Below are 17,305 nucleotides of genomic sequence, written 5' to 3'. Positions count from 1 at the left end.
GACAAACAAGAATTATCCAACTAAATGGAAGATGTTCTTTAACATGGGCAAACCAGCATGGTATGTACTGAAGATCTTTCCTGTCGCTTGAAATAGACTGCCTTTTCAATTGGCTTTAAGATCTGCAAGGCAATTCAGCTTGAATTCTGCCTGTGCAGTCAAATTTGATCTTTTCTTGCTTAACAGTAGAATATCCTTGCTTAACCCTCGAACAAATGTTTATCCTACCTACTCTTGCTAGGGACCTCCAACAGTCCTCAAGCTAATTTTGGAATGGCTGATTTATTTTTATTTTTTTTAATTTTTATTTATGGTTTCCACTTTGGTCAGAAGTGACCAAGCTTCAACCACTGACACTTGAATTTTCATATGTGACGTTCTGTAGGGACCATTTGGTAGTGAAGTCTCACCTAAAAAGTCTCAATCCCAGGTGGTGGTCTTAAACTGTGATTAGATTTGATTCAATCTACCCAAAACTGCACTCTTCAAAAGATGAAAGCTAGATTGAGACCCTCGCACAAGGGGGCGGGGGGGAGGGTGGTATGGCGGCGCCGCATGAGTGTGTGGAAAATTTCCAAATGGATCACACTTGTTATCCAGTATCTCTCTCTCCTCACTGGCCTTGGAATAATGTAGAATGAGCTACAGTATTTTGCCTGCTTCAGGAATGGACTAATACTGGATGTCTTCAACAGTGTGAAATAACCCACTGATATTTTGAGCTCTACTCTTTGGACTTAGGAATAGGTGTGAAGCTAGGTTTAGGTATGTGTCCTACAATCACTGCAGATGAAATCTGTTTTTCTCATCTTCACAAACTATTGTGTGTTTAAAATCAATGTACTTCAAAGTAAACTTTTTTTACTTGCTTTGTAGTGTAGTCGGTATGAATCTTTACATTCATATTTTTGGAGTCGTCGGCGATTTTGGATCTTTTTTTGAATTGGAAAGAAACAGAAGGAGGGTTGTGATCACTTAGAATCACAAGTAGGCACAAAAGGCACGTCTGCACATTCATTAATGCACTTTAGATAATACGCATTAAGTCTAGTGCCTCTACTGGGAGGTACTAGAAAAAGGTGTATTAGCCTATTTTAATGTGCATTACCTAAAGAGCATGTTTTTGTCATGCTTTAATGCATATTAAAATAGGCTAATGCACATTAACGTGCATGTGTGGACACAACCAAAGTAGATGTATAACCCCAGTGGATGCTGCAGTTAAAAATAATGCAGTCTCATGTGTAGAATAGGTAGTGCAGCTACTGTGGGATAGATATATCTTGGAGAACCTCAGTTACTGAGTATATCATAGTTTGGGTGAGGATCTTACTGCAGAAGCTGTTGTTGACAGGGCAGCATCTTTGGCTGTCACAGAATGGTGCTACAATTTCTGTACTTAAATAAATAAACCATGCTCATGGCTGTCAAGCTAAGTTAGAAAGTCTGTGTTGAGAGAGTAGCCTCTTCCTGAGGTTATAGGCAGTTTGGACAATAGTTGTAAGAGGATTGAACTAACCTGTTCATCTCAGTGGATTGTTGGCTGAAATGTAAAGAAGAGTAACATTTTAGTATAAATTGTATTTGATCTCTTTCTAAACTGATCTATTGTATCACTTTATTTGAAACTTCTAGATAAGCACATTCATCCTTGATGCAATGATATTTCAGCTGTGCCAAACTGCTAGAGCTTATAGAAACTTCTGTAATAAAATTGCATGTTACCAATAGAAATTTGCAGTACGTTAATGACATTAATAGTATAGTTCTAGAAAGTGTGGTGGGGGTGGGTGGCTACTTACTGATTCTATTTAATTATTTTCATATCTAATAGAATTTTCAGTCTCTTGTGCCAGTGTGCCACAGAATTTAGGTCCAAAGTCCCCTTGGGTCTCAAGCTTAGAAAGTGCAGCAGCAATGTGCATTAAGAGCAGAGAAGGGAGAGTTGTAGCATGAATGTAGATGGAGATGCACTTACCATCCTATATAAAAACATGAAATTATCTTCTGAGTGGAGAAGAAAGTTGGGGAGAAACTGAGGACTGATGGGGTGAAAGAGAAGGCTGTTTTTGGCAGTTTTACATAATTTTGAGGAGGTAAGTGGTGACACAATGGTTGATTTGCGTGTTTTAAATCAAACTTAAAAATGGTGATTTAGATCATTAGTTTTGATTACCGTCATGCCAATGACTTGCAGATCTCCCCCTTGATAAGCTATTCCCTTGCAACTCAGTCCTGCATTATGTCTTATTTTTGATGTTTCCTGTGATAAACTCAACATGTTGCATATCTTTTAGATCAGTGGTTTGCAATCTTTTTTGTACCACCACCCATTTGTAAACATTGGCCAGTCCTGCCCCAGTCCCCCCTGCCCCCCTGGTGTGTGGGGCAGAAGGTGGGTGTCTGGGGCTGGAAGGAGGTGGGGGGGCAGCGTAGGGGACATGGGGAGGGAGCCCAAGCAGCCACTTGCAGGCTGGAACTATAGCAGCCACAGTTTCCCATGTTTTTCTCTTTTAAAGGAGAATCCATTGTAAAGTTGTGGGGTTTTTTTTGCAACCCTTTCATATATTCTTGCGACCCATGGGTTGAGAAACACTGGTTTAGATTACAGACTGAATTCACTTGAGCAAAGGATGTCTTTCTTGAGCAATGACTAGTGTGGTAGGCCTACATTTATGTGTAGGGGCCCTAAGCTTAATGCAACAACACTAATGCAAAACTGACAGTAGGCAATGTTTTATTTGTTCCTAAATTTGTCTGCCTCCTAGAAAGTTTATTTCCCACTGGACAAACCTAGGGTGACTCTAGAACATCAACCTGCATAACACTTGCTAATAGTTTGTGGACAGTGGTTTGTTTGTACCATATTGTTGTCTCCTGCATTTTAACTTGTATTTAAAGGGCTCGTGTAAACACACTAAACTTCCTATGCAAGCAACCTGTGCAGTTGTAACAAACGTTACGTGACTATGAATGAGACGGAAGGTGTCCGGGAAAGTCTAATAAAATACTGTCCAGGCTGTGGAAAAGTTTGTAGTAGTGTTGTAGCTATAATGGTTTAGGGAATATGTGAGGGGCAAGATTTGCTTGTGTAATACAATTACAACCTCATTTATAACAAACCCTCATGGGGCCAGGAAAAAAAGATTATTGAAAGATGGTGTTTGCTATAATAAGGTCACTTGGTTTGCAGCGTGTTGTTTTTAAAAATGAGATTGCACTGGGTCTCTCTTATTTAGACACAACTTTATGGTTAGCAGAGATATGAAGATAAGATTTTTGGGCATATCCAACATGTCTTCCAACTACATTGATATGTCAATAACAAGATATTGTAAAATAGATGTTGCATCATGGAAAATCTTGGTAACCCTGACCTATAATTCAGAGTTCCTGTGCGTGCTGGGAAAGTATTCTGGGTTTCAGAATTTCTAGGTTTTTAGTACTCACTTCAGCTTATGTCAAAAGCCTGCAGGACCCAAACAAAACCTGTTTTTATAAGAAAAAAATATTAGTAGGCAAACTTTTTGCTAAGGCTATTTTAGTTGGCTCAACAGAGCAGGAGTTCTGTAGTTCCTGTTATAGGCAAGGTGTAGGGAGGATACGAGGGGGGCACATGTATTTCTCCCCCCCCCCCCAGGTATCTGCAGGTGGTCACCTCCCGCCACCCGCTCCCCCTCACCGCTGCCAGCGTCTGCAGGTGGTCCCTGCTTGCTGCTGCTGCCTACAAATGGTGCCTCCCCAGTCTCAGGAGGCACCAGTCATTCATGGTCCCTGTACAGTGATACTAGATCCATGATTCTAAGCCAGAGTGCCACACAACATTAGCACTGTTAGGTGTGCAGACACCTACACAATTCACAGGATAAACCCAGAGATTTCAAAAAGCAATCCATAGGGCCAAAGACATGCTGACCTGGACTGTGGGGCCACATGTGGCCCTGGAGAGTTAACCTGTAGCCCCCCAGGTTCCTGGTCTGCATGGTGCTCCCCACATTGCTTTCTTGCTACTGCCAAAATCTCCAGGATCCCCCCCCTCCTTTAAACTTCTGCTTCCTGCCTCCACCCCTAGGGGCAGGGCAGTTCATACCAGGTGAGAGGGCTAAAATAACCTGCAACTAGGGGGTATTAGTGCAGTGCAGAAAGGTTCACCCACTGTGCATTGGAGGAATGGGACCATGTGTTGCAGCCCATAACCACTCAGAAGTTGTATGGCCTGTCCCTATTTTCCATAGTCAAAAAAAAAATGAGTGAAAGTTTCAGACCTGGCATTTTCTGAGGGGTGCCTTGAATCTAATGAGAACCACTGTGCTAGACCCATAGAGGCTCAGCAGGCATGCAGAAAGATTAGCTTTTGCAGCATGGATCCGTTTTGAGTGGTCTTTCATAAGCTGCTTGAATTTTGCCCTGATACATTGCATCTTTGCAGCAGAACATCCTGTTGCAAAAAGAGGAAGAGGGCTTGGCCTGAATAGTTTAGAAGTCTAAAAAAGCCTGGCAGTTAGTCTAGGCTGCATATTTTAGATTTGTATTCAGAAAAATCAGCTATTGACAGGTCTGTAATCTGAATTTTGGGTTAAAGGGTGCATAACAAAATGTGTAACTCTTATTTATTAAATTCTTTGTTGCTGATTTTTTTTTTTTTTTATTAAGATTTTTCCAGTATACTTAAATAATGATTTCTTAGTGACTTCACTGCTTGCAATACTATGAACACACACTGCTTTTAAACAATCAACCAAACTATTTTGGGACATACATAAAATATAAATGTGTCTGAGATAACCATGCCTGTAGACTTTTAACTTTTATTTTCTTTAATAATCATGGGGAGGGAATGCTTTTGTACAACTTTTTTTTTATAGCAGTTCAGAAACATTACCCAAATATACGTGTGCCTACAATAAAAACAAATATACTTTTGGCAGTTTTTACGTAGACCTGGAAAGATGCTTTGTGTTTAAGATGTTTCATATATGCACCCAAGAAAAGCTTGTTTATGGAAACACTCTTTTTGTTACAGACAGTACAGTTTGTTCAAGGAATATTTGTTGAAAAATACGATCCAACGATAGAAGACTCTTACAGAAAGGTACGTGCAATAGATGCACAATAATACTATATTAAAATGCTGAAATGAACAAGTTAGCAAATTTTGACAATCAAAATACAAATGACAAGCAAGGCGTTTATAGCACATCCATGTCAAGTCCAGGAAGTGCAAGTCTTTTAGGTCACTGCCTCTGGTGCTCAAACATATCAGTATGCTCTCTGCTGATGACCTCCTTTTGAAGAGCCTGTCTAAAAGGATAACTCCAATTTTAAAATCCTGCGGTGAAAACTTTAAAAGTTTTGCTGGCTAGCAAAGTAAATTAACTTGGCGTGCATTACAGGGATACATTGATTGTAGTAGTGTGTTTCTGATGCAGTAAACCTGGAATGGTGGTAAATATTCTAGGTCAGCAGCTCCCAAACTGACAGATTACGCACCACCAATTTAAAATGATACAACATTAAGTACTATCAGCAAATTTTTTAATTCAACCTTAAGTACCACTAGCAAATTTTTGTCATATCAAGTAATTATAAAAGTCTGTTACCACATACCATTTGATAGGTTGTCTGCGTACCACAGATTGGGAACCTCTGTTTTAGATGATCTCTCTTGAGTTCAGTTGTTGTAGGGTTGAATTGCCCTGTTCCCAGCAGATAGTAAGCATATAGACATTTAAGCAGTTTTTGTGGTCTTAAAAAAAAAAAAGTCATTCTGCTACAAATAGCTAGCTTTGCAGAGCAATGAAATGGCTGTTCTAGAGAGTCGTCTAGCACCATGTGTAACACCTGTCTGCAGCCTGGAGGTGCAGGACCCGTCTAACCCTTGCCTGTTTCATCTTGGGCACCGCCGCCGTGCCCCCCCCCCTCTAGCTTGCTTCTCTGTCAGCAAGGTGACTGCTCCAAAGAAGGATCACTGAGAGCCAAAAGGGTAATCCTGCATTTTGTGGCTTTACTTGATTACCATTGACTGGAGTCACTGCAGTAGTGCTGCCTGCTGGGCATACAAAACTTGATTTGAAGCTGAAATTAATATACAAGAACCAGAAAGAAAAATTGACGCGGCAACGTGCTGCTTAAAATATGTTCTACGAACAGGGACAGGAATTTTGAGCCACAGATTGGTTTGTCCCCTGTACTATACTACACCAAAATGAAGGCAGACATTACAAGTATGGCAAAACATTTTCTGTACTGTATGTTTTCATCATTTGGGAGGTCATTTTAAGACATGTGACATCTTCCAAATCAACTTTCAAACAAGATTAGATAGAACCTCTAGCTGTTTTATGAGCTATGTAAAAGTCAGGTGGGTTCAGGAAACAAAATCATTGATTTATCATTATAAATATCTTGCTGAAAAACCTCATTAAAACAAAAAACAATCTGCCTCGTTAGGTGCGGGTCTGGACTGACTAAGGAAATTCCTTAAATTTCTTGTTCTCTGAATTGACCTGATTCTTGAATTGAGGGAGAAAACTGGTACTGAGTGGTGGCATTTTTAGCCATCTTCATAGCTTGTATGTTAGAAAACATTTTGGCATCTTAACTTTATATAACTTTCACAAAATATTTTAAGCTTATGATTTGCTTTATTTATAACATTTGTTTCTTTAAAACTTTAATTCAGTGATTACATATCTGATTTATTTAGGCGATGTGTTGGGTTGAAATTTCAAGCTTGAAATTCATTTCCCAAAGATACCTTTATAAAGGAAACTAATTCTACTTAACAGCTTCCCTGTACAGGTAGTTTGAAGTGAATATTTCTTGCTGATAGCATTTAAGTTTTCTCAGAATCAGAAGAATGTAAAAGGAGCAAAGGACATGAAAACCTAATCTTCATTGTCCTCCTTCAATCTTAGGCTCACTTCTGAATAAATGTGTGTTGCTTATGCACATGCAAAAAATTTCACTATAAGTATGAATTTGCAGAGCAAGCCTGTCAGTTCTCAATTGGCAAACCAACAGATGAGATGAACTGATATGGCTAGGGTAAAACACAGATTAGTTTTATCAGTCTGCTTATAAGCTTGTATATATGTTATCTTTTCTTCTATCCCCTTGTTGATCTAAATTGCTCTTCTAATGATCATAGGGATGCTACTCTGGCTCTCTAGTTTCTGAATATTTTTTCCCCTAAAATATTGAGTATGTATGCGTTCACAGTGAGCACCTGAAACAAGTAGAAATTACCTGTTTTACTGCTAGTTGCTATGTTTAAAAATAATGGCTCCTTTTTAGTATGTAGGTAAGTTTAAAAGCACCAAAGTATCACTTTCAGAAGTGAATTGTCAGTCATTCTTGAAAATACTGCCTGCTTTTGGTGTGTGAGCTCAAACTCAAGATTTTTTTCCCGTTACTTTAACTTGTGCATAATAAGCTTGATTTTATAAAATAAGTTTCCTATTTGATTGTACTGGTTTTGAGAAGAAAAATGTTTTAACATGACCTCTCTCTTTCTTGGCAGCAAGTTGAAGTAGATGCACAACAGTGTATGCTTGAAATCTTAGATACTGCAGGAACGGTATGTAAAACCAGCTATCCTAAGTACATGTTCACAAGACTTAAGGCAATTTAAAGCTGAATTATTGCAGGAAAGGGAATGGAAAAATGGTTATACTGATCACACTTATCCCCTGAAGATAGCTGTTCACAAGACCAGTCTTTTTTAAGCAGAATTGGAACTGCAGAAAATAAATTGTAGTTGCTTATGATTCATTCTGTCTTATTAGGAAAGCATAAAATTAAGCATGGTGATCAGCATAGGCCTTCTGCCAGGATTTTGTAAAGGATAATTCACCTGTGCATGAGTCTTAAATTTAACCCAAAGGTGATGGTTCGGAGTAGTCACAGTATTACTATTAGAGATTTTACATTCCGTCTTTTCCTCTATTTTAAGCTATGGGATGGTCTCTAACACTTTGAGTGTTGCTTCCTGTTATTTAGGCAACATTGGACTTTAAGCCCATACATTACTTGAATACCATTTATGCTGATCTGCTACACACGGGTGAATTTTGCCTCTTTATCAGGCCATAAATTTAGTGAATGGGGGGCGGTGTTCGGGGGAAGAGATGTATACTGTAACAGTATTTAGTTGTCACAAACCCCGTTAAACCACCAAAACATCAGGTATCATTAATTTTTTTTGTTTTGTTCTGATATACCATGTGTGGTCTCACTGGAAAGCCCATGTTATACTGTGTCCATTTATGTTGCTTTTATTGTTCTATAGTCTATGTATGTCTTTTATAATTTGGGGCATAGTTTAGCCAAGGGACTGAAGCATGCATACTGAAACAATTGCCACTGTCAGACACAGGCAGGAGACATTATTGGGTTGGACACACAAGGCATTGTCTGCCTGTACTGGGGGAAAACAACTGGACAATAGCAAAGGCATCTGAGAGAAATAGAGTACCTATGGCTAATAGGCCAAGTGCCTTGGGGAGACGGTGGTAGTGTAAGAGTGATGCTGTATTTGTGATGGTCCAGAAATTATTCGAGACACAAGGATTTCTTAGGATGTTATCTTTTATTGGGTAAATTATGTCATCGGGATAGAGTTAGACAGACTTTCGAATACAAGACATCCTTCCTTAGGTCTGATCAGAACCAAGACGATAAATCTCTAGGGAATTCTGAGACTCATCAGCAATTAGAATAATAGTGATGATGGCATGCTGACTCAAAGGTTTTTAGAGTTTAGCTAGAATAGAATTGGGGTCTTCAGATGATCCCAGGCTGAGGAGAGTCCAGGGTCCCCAGCAGCCAGAGCTGGCAGAATCAGCAAGAAGCCTTATTTTTCTGGAAATACTGACAGGGCTCTCACAAAGGCTAGGGTGTAGCCAGATGAGTGTAAGTAATTTTACGTGTCTTGTTTTTCTGTTTCCAGACTTATGGTCAGCTTTTCTTGTAAAATTTTCTTCTCCTGTATTAATAAATCATTTTGTTGCTTTGTCTCCTTTATTGCTTGTCTGCAGAGAAAGTAATTTCTGGGCAAGTGATATTCCAGGCTAGACCTTTATCTGGAAAGGGAAACCTAAAATTTCTTTCACAGCCCCCCTAGAACTGCCAGAGATTCCCAGTTATAAGGGCAGTGGAACTGAGACCTGTGGGGATAAGGCGTTATTGCAAGGCAAACCTCAGCCTTTTCCTTGGGACAAGCAGTTGTACAGTAGCAAGAAACTGGGAGCTCTGGGGTTGTGCTCCAATATCACTTCCATGGGATAAATAACAGTGTTTCACTTAAAGCAATGCAGAACTATGTAAAGACAGAGTAGCATTTTAATCAAAACAGCTAATATTTTTATCCAACTTTGAATGCCAGAAGCATTGGTAATAGAACAATGGCAGCATGCAGAGGCATTGCATAGTATTGGCTGCCTTTTGCTATAATTTATTACTTTAAAGTTTCATTGCCCTTAATTTTAGACACTTTTTCTGGTCTTACCAAGTTTTAATTTTTCTTAGTTAAATCTAATTTAAGTCTTTGCCAGGGTCGGTCGGTCTTTTTTTGTACTTATCCTCTTCTATAATTAAATAACAAAGAGCCATTTGGAGGGGATTTGTGCTTCTGAAAAGGTGCAGAATCTCTTCAGACTGCTCAGGATCGAGCATTCAAATGTACAGCTGAGTCTTATCTTCAATTATTACAGTAGAACAAAATATTGTTAGACCCTTGACATGAGACCCTGTGTGAAATGTGAAGCTTGTGTATTTGTAAACGGCACTGTCATGAGCTTGTTTGCCATCTATCATCTGATATATTTCACTTAATTCAGGAACACTTATTTAATTTTCACCCACCTAGAATTTAAAAAATGGTATTAATGCTGTGAAGGAGTAGCTGAACTCCAAAATAAAGGCCTGGATGGGAAATGCCAATTCATTGAGTTGGTCTCTTATAGTCTCAAGCAGCCACATAATAAACAGAGCAGTGAGATGTGGAGCAGTCTTCTATTAGAATTTCAAGGAGGTGCTGTTAAGTGGGTTTTTAGGTTTGTTGTTTTTTGAGGGTTTTTTGTTAAACTAGTTTTTAAGAATCAATTTAATCAGTTTGTGGAAAGGATTGTGTTTTGTCTACCTGCAGTGTTGGAGAGTTGGATTTAACAATGTGGGAGATCCTTTCCAGTCTTGTATCTGGTGTTCTAATACAAATGTCATGGATTGAGGCCAAACAAAGGAGTGGTTGATGGAACTTAATTTGAATTTAGTTTCTTCTTGCTTGTGTGCTTTTTAGAATGGAAAAATCTGAGAATTCTACCTTAGTTTCATGTTTCACTACATCCATACAATGGAAGAGGGTCAAATCAGAACCTTGTCAGTTTTTAGAAGACCCAGTCTCCTGTATACTTTCCTCATTTTAGTTGAATGTGACCCCACTCGTTGTTCTGTTCTATCCCAAGGTTCAGTCAGGTGCAGCAAAAGCAAGTAAATGTCACTGTCATGAGTTTGTTTGCCCTAGTGTTTAGGGTATGAGAGAGAATGGGTCTTAACTAGTGAGAGCTTGATTGTGTACTTGTTTTAACCAGGAGCTTTCATTTCAGACAGTGCCTCATGACTGAATAAGTTATTATGAAATTAAAACAGTGCATTATTTTATAAACTCTTTGCAGTTGTTCCTACTTTTTCACGGAGGCAATAGGGTTCTCTGAGGTTAGAATCATTGTAATTTTTCTGCATCATGTCTCCTTTTTTGGACTTACAAAGCTTTTCCAGCCAGATCAAATGACTGTTTACCTGGAGACTGTAGTTCTTAGCATCTCCCCAGATAATAGTTTTAGTGCAGATATTTTGTTTATATTCACATACTTAAAACCCAATGCTATTCATAAGGCACAATGCATGGGTTAAACTTTTTTTAACAAAAGGTTTTAAGGTGTAAAAATTGTCGTTACTTTCATTAACCATGTGTGGCTTATCCTTCAATTGTGTGTGATTTCAGTAAGTAAAATGCACAAAATCAAACCCAATGTCTCTCTTATTACAGGAACAGTTTACGGCAATGAGAGACCTCTACATGAAAAATGGACAAGGCTTTGCATTAGTATATTCTATCACAGCACAATCCACATTTAATGATTTACAGGACCTACGAGAACAGATTCTTCGAGTCAAAGACACTGATGATGTGAGTAGCCTATCAAAACACTATAGAAAAACTAATATTTTAAAGTCCTTATCCTAAGACTTTTAAAAACTGTACGTACTTTAACCAGAAGTGTGATTTTTATTCATTCCAAGCTTTAATTTGAAAGACAAATTGACCAGTTTGGTCCAGAAAGTCATTTTAAGATATGTCCAGGTAAACTCTCATCAGCCAGATTCTACAACCCTTATTTGAGTAATCAAACTTGATCGAAGTTTTGCCTGAAAAACTGTGATTTGTCCTTTGAATGCAGTTTTGCTTTAACTAATTGATTGATCCAATAAAGGCTTTGTGGAATTTTTGTACCACCAAGGTTAAATGTTAAGGTTATTTTCTAGTTGCTAGTTCTGCCATGTCAGGTGATTATTTCCCCCCGCATCCCTTCCTCATGCATCATCTCGGTAATATATGCAAACTTGCTGCTCTAAGAAGGGTTTTCATAATGTAGCTGGCCCTGTAAATAGATAGTCTATTAAGGCACAAGGAGAGCCTCCTCCTGTAACTGTAGCCCTGCATAACAAGAGTGGAGTTAAAAACTGTCTTACTGGCTTAATCCAGTATGTCTTGAGTAGAAGCAAAACACTTAAGGTAAAATTGAATAGCAGTGCAGGGGATACATTCCGGAGGTCCCTGCAAATGTCGAAATCTGCGAATACTGATGGGGCTCCCTGTCAGGCCCCACAGCTGCCTTCTGCTCCCCCACAGTGCCTGGGGACCAACCCCTTCCCCCGAGTGTCGCCGCAGCTACTCCAAGCGCTGCTGCGGCTGCCTCCAGCGGTGGCGACACAGAAAATGCTGCTGCTGCTGCCTCCCTCCCCGTCCCTGGGGCTCCCCCGCAGCGCCTGAGGACTGCCCCCTTCCCCCTAAGCGCTGCTGCGGCTGCCTCCAGGGGAGAAGATGCTGCTGCCCCCTCCCTCCACGTCCCCAGTACTCACTCTCCGCCTGGCTCTGCCCTCCCCTGCAAATATTTGAATCCGTGAACCCAGAGTTTGTGAATAGCAAGGGTTTCCTGTATTTCTTTCATAACTTTTTAGCAAATATATTTTGGATGATCCTAGAAAATCACCTGGTTCCAAACCAGGGCAGAGTTAATCTGTAACAGTGAGGGCCACCTTTTTGGCAGGCATGCTACTTTGATCCGCTTCCCTTGCCTAATCTGCTGCTTTGTTTTCTGCTATCTGCCGTATGCTCCTTGCCTACTCTGATCCTTTCCTGTGATGCCTGTCCTTTTCCTGATTTGCATGCTACACAGAGGCTTCTTGTGCCACTTAGGGCTCACATGCTGCAGGCTGACCACCTGTGGTCTATAAGGTACCACTCTACCCTGGCTTCTGCCTATATTATAAATGTCAGTGACAGAACTTGATAGGCTGTGCAAACTTTCCCTCAAGTTCTTAACATCATAGCCCTTGTATCAATGTAGTATAGGCCCTGTTGTTTCTTCCACAACAAATGGGATGTGTGGAGGCAAAAGCTGAGTTACTAGAAACAGGTGTTCTCAAAATACTTAATTCTAACACATTCATATAATCTTCTTGATGTTTCCAAATCACTTTGGATTATCTCCGATCTGATAAATGGTGGAAAATTAAATGGGAACAGGCCCTTTTTCATATAAATAAGGGGTGGCTGGAAATCCATGTATTTCCTGAAATTTCATTCCCAATAGCATGAGAGTCCTGTGGCTGTGCGCACAGGCTGTCCAAAACTGGCTACTTGTGTAGATCACCCACTAACTTACGTACATCTGGAGTTTTCATATAGCTGTCTGTCACAAATTCAAAGTCAGATGCAAGGAAGGTTGCATAACTTTTTTTTGGTTTTGTTTCACTTTGCACTACTTTGGTACCTGGTAGTGCAGGGGTGGGCAAAATGTGGCCCGTGGGCCAGATGCGGCCTGCCAGGCCATTCTATCCAGCCTGTGGGGCTCCTAAAAAATTTAGAAAATTAATATTTATCTGCCCCTGGTTGCCTGTCATACGGCCCTCGATGGCTTGCCAAAACTCAGTAAGCGGCCCTCTGCCCTAAATAATTGCCCACCCCTGTGTAGTGACTGAATCTTTTCTGTGCAGTATTTTCCTAAATGCAGTTAGGAAAGACATATATTTATGGGAAGATGGAGGAATAAAGAAGTTAATATTTCCTGGCAGGGCCAGAAGATTTTGGCAAAGGACCTTCAGTAAACTATATCCATTGGATTTTTCTTGACCACAAATCATCTGTTAAGTCCTAAACTTAAACTCCTGTAGCCACTTATTTGCTAGCAAAGGATTATATGAAATCTTTTCATGCTTTGTTTACCTCCTCATTTTCTGTGGATTCCATGCTATCTTTTGCTGGGGGGCAAATAGGCCCATTTTTAAACTGGCTGCAATTTTAACTGTTAAGGCTAGCTGGTGGTTGTTGTACCTGTGCTGCTGCCCATGCCTGCTTCTTTCTTTCCCCCTCTCCCTCCAGTGTAAAAACCCCAAGATAACTAGTGAGAAGAGACTTCAGTGAAGATGACTTGCACCACTGTGTGCGTTATATCTGTGTTCTTTATTTACTTTTTGTTACTGTTCTCTTTTCTGTGTTGGCTTGTTGGGAAGAATTCTATATCAGAACAATGTTTAGCTATTTTATAAAATGCATGTGTGGGGCATCACTAACCTTGTCACAGCCCCTGGTTTGTACAGGGTTTACATGCTCTTTACTTATATAAGAAGTAAAGGAAAAGGCTCTCTTCCTTTTCACTCTCCCTTAGCTTAATGTGTCAAATACATATTTCAGGTCTTTGCTGCTACCTCCCCTGCTGTTCAGTTGCTGAACTTTAAAGGCATTTAGATTAATAAGTAGGGTCTATTTTCAAGTTGCAGATAGGCTCAAAAATTTTATTTTTTGCAATATTCTCTTGCAAAAGTAGATTTTCTTAAGTGTTTAAAGTGGACTGCAGCATAGAACAGGAACTCCTTTCTCTTCTTCGTTTTCTTGCTTAAAATACTTCAGAGGCAACTGGGCTGCTATTCTCAGTTGTGTTTTAAGGCTAACTTCTAGAGCATCACAGTAGCAAATATTGGTACTCTTTTTTCTTTCTTTCATTATCTTCATTCATTTTGAGGAGGAATTGTGCGCAGATCGTACATGTAGATATGCTAAGATTTCCTTCCTCCTTGACATAGTAGAAAACTGTGGGTAAAATCCTACCTAAATCACATTAACATTTATGGGAATTCTGTAGCTAGAGGGCCATATGTGTCTGGTAGTGCTCAGTTTATATGCTTGGTATCCAGTTCACATCAGCTCATCTTTCCCTTGCTGCTTGGGGTCTTTTTGGATGCTAATAAAGATTGGGAGGAAGGAACAAACACATCTCTTCCCTTCCTGCATGATATAGCAGGCTATTTTGGTTCTCTGCTAGCGGTGGTAGCTTATGAATTATCTTCTGTGGGGTGGGGGAGAAGGCATTCGGATTTTTTCTTTGAAGTTGACTATTCCAGATAGCAGCCAGTGCTTTTGCATCGATCCCCTGAAAAGGCTATACTGCTGCAACTAATGCCTTGGTGGTAGCTGGGTGAGGGGAGGAACAAGTATACATGTGAGAGAGAAACTTAAGTATACATTTAGATGTATTCTACTTTTTTTATTGGTAACTGTGAATTTAGGAAACACATTACCAACTCCCCCCTCCCCCTCAATAATTATATTCTGTATATGGAAAAAATATAGATTTATTGTTTTCCAGGTATAGAATCTAATTATTGTTGGTTTTATCTTGAACTTGTCCACCTGCTGCTACAGCAAGGAAAATTTTAAATTGGGGGGGGTGGCCCTTCTGCCCTCGAATTTCTTCCCCTTCCTAACTGTCAGACCATGCTCTCCCTGAGCACATGGAAGTGAGGAAAGATATGGACTTCCCCCTTTACCTCCCACCCCCAAAGGATCCATGTGCTAATTACACCCCTCTTCCCCTCTCCACCCCCCCCACAACTCATGACTTGAACCATGTATTCTTGTCACAAGTCCTGGGATCCTCCAAAAATGTATATGCAGATGAGGCACAGGGCAGCCAGGTCAGGCTTCGCCTCACAAAGGGCAAGGCCACACTAATCCTATGTGACAGGCTGAGAGATTCTGAGTGAGCTGTTTGGACTTGTTTGGTGATGCTTGGCAGATGTTTAAGGCTGGTGAAGAAGCAGGACACATGGGAAATGGGAAACAAAGCAGTTTAACTTCCTCTTCACTCCAATAGCCTGTGTGTAGTGGTTCACCATGACTTGTAAAAAAGTTGGCCCTTAAGGGCACTATCATATATCTTATTTAGATGGGCTGCAGTATCCTATCTTTCCCATCAGCATCTCTACCTTTTTTGGCTAAGAACAACAGTAGCACGTTTGGCACAAAGGGGCGGGTGTCGGGGCTAGCTCTGGCACTCCCGGTGGCAGCCTGGTATTGTAGTACCTCCAGGCCTGGTACCGGTTCCCTGTGGAGAAAATGCCCACCCTTTTATTTTATTTGACTTTTTTGCTTTTTTTTAAGGCACACATTCACGGTTCCCATCAATATGGTTGCCCAATGTGGCCTATGTGTCTTAGCTATGCTCAGTGTTGGCTGTATTTAATCAACTTCATAGTTGGTTTCTTACTGAGCATGTGCAGCTTTTGGCAACAGTTTAACAATAGACAATGTATTTAATGAGGCTTTGTATGTGAATGTAAGACAAGTAGCTTTTTCCACATGCTGGTTGAGTTTGGTCAGGGGAGGGGAAGGCACTTTTGTCTTGTATTTGAGTAAATATGGTCATTTGTGTTTCAAGAAAGTTGGTGATATCTCTTAAATTTGTTGGGTGGTAAAAGGCTCTAAATGTGTTTAATTGATGAACAAACCTTTAACTGGCTGTGTTTGTGTTGTGTATGTACAAACCTAAGAAGACTGAGGATTTCAGGATTAAGCCATAATGAAACTTAATTTTGTGATGGAGGATTGTGCTGTCTTGTCACTGTTGGCATAGTACCCACTCTGGCTGGTTCAGGGCACAGGCTACACACAGTGCCCAGTCCAGCCAGTCCAGGACCCTCAGCACCCACCTCAGAGTGGGTGTCATGTACAATGTGTATCCTGATCTGTTGCTATGTGCAGTGCAGTCCTGCAGTCCTGGCTGGAGCAAGCATTATGGGTGCTGGATCCATTGTGCAGGGAGGGAGGGGAGCTGTATGGTTTTGATTGGACCTTTGAGGCCAGCCCTACATCTGGACTGTGGACTGGTCCTGTGCCACTGATGACACCCCTGATGTAAAGAAATCAGTTTTTCATGTAGGATTGTGTTGTCCCTTGTTTATGACTGTATTCTATTTCTGGTTTTAAAGTTTATGTATAACTTAATATCTGTCCTGATTAGGTGCCTATGATTCTGGTTGGCAACAAGTGTGACTTGGAAGATGAAAGAGTTGTGGGAAAGGAACAAGGTCAGAACCTAGCAAGGCAATGGAATAATTGCGCATTCTTAGAGTCATCTGCAAAATCAAAGATAAATGTTAATGAGGTAAGATTTCACACTTAATAAAGAAATAAATTGATGTTCGGTTTTGCTGCTTAATGTTACCTAGGGACCAAATTTTCATTTCTTAGCAGTGCCCCTTGAGTTCGGTTAGCACAACTTTACTGTAACAATGCAAGAAATTTTACATTTGTCAGGTATGTGTAGTAACAGATAGTAGGGCTGTGCAAAGCTTTGGTAGCTGATTTGATTCGGAGGAGATTTGGCCTGATTTGGGGACTGAATCTTCAAATCCAAATCGAATTGGGAGACCAAGTAAAAGCTCCGAATCGATTCAAAGCATCCGAATTGGTTTGGAAAAAGATTCGGAGATTCAGCCATAGACTAAACAGGCAGCTGCCTCCAACTGGTAAGTCTGTTCGGGTTGGAGGAGTGGGGAGGGATCAGGGCTGGGGCTGGGACAAGCTGCTCAGCTGGGGCGCGTTACTCGGGGAGGGTGGTGCGGGATGCAGGCATGGTAGCAATGGGAGCAGGGGCTCTGCCCTGCTGCTGCTTGCCCAGCTGGGGTGGGCGGGCAGGGAGGGGGGGACAGGATGCGGGTGTGGCTCGCCCCAGGCAGAAGGGGG

The 17,305-nt window shown here is 40.6% G+C and overlaps 1 protein-coding gene across 2 annotated transcripts in view; it reads left to right on the top strand.

Annotated features, from left to right (window-relative positions):
* RAP1B (RAP1B, member of RAS oncogene family) overlaps positions 1-17,305 on the top strand; it is a 53,381-nt gene that overhangs the window by 26,952 nt on the left and 9,124 nt on the right. For both annotated transcript variants that reach the window (XM_025207975.1, XM_006026964.2), the window contains exons 3-6: positions 5,024-5,092; positions 7,523-7,579; positions 11,048-11,188; positions 16,581-16,724. In XM_025207975.1, coding sequence (XP_025063760.1) covers positions 5,024-5,092; positions 7,523-7,579; positions 11,048-11,188; positions 16,581-16,724 — 411 coding nt within the window. The remainder of the gene's footprint in view (positions 1-5,023; positions 5,093-7,522; positions 7,580-11,047; positions 11,189-16,580; positions 16,725-17,305) is intronic.

Source organism: Alligator sinensis, unplaced genomic scaffold (genome assembly GCF_000455745.1).
Source record: "Alligator sinensis unplaced genomic scaffold, ASM45574v1 scaffold506_1, whole genome shotgun sequence".
NCBI classification, from domain to species: domain Eukaryota; kingdom Metazoa; phylum Chordata; order Crocodylia; family Alligatoridae; genus Alligator; species Alligator sinensis.
This window is presented reverse-complemented; position numbering and strand designations above follow the sequence as displayed.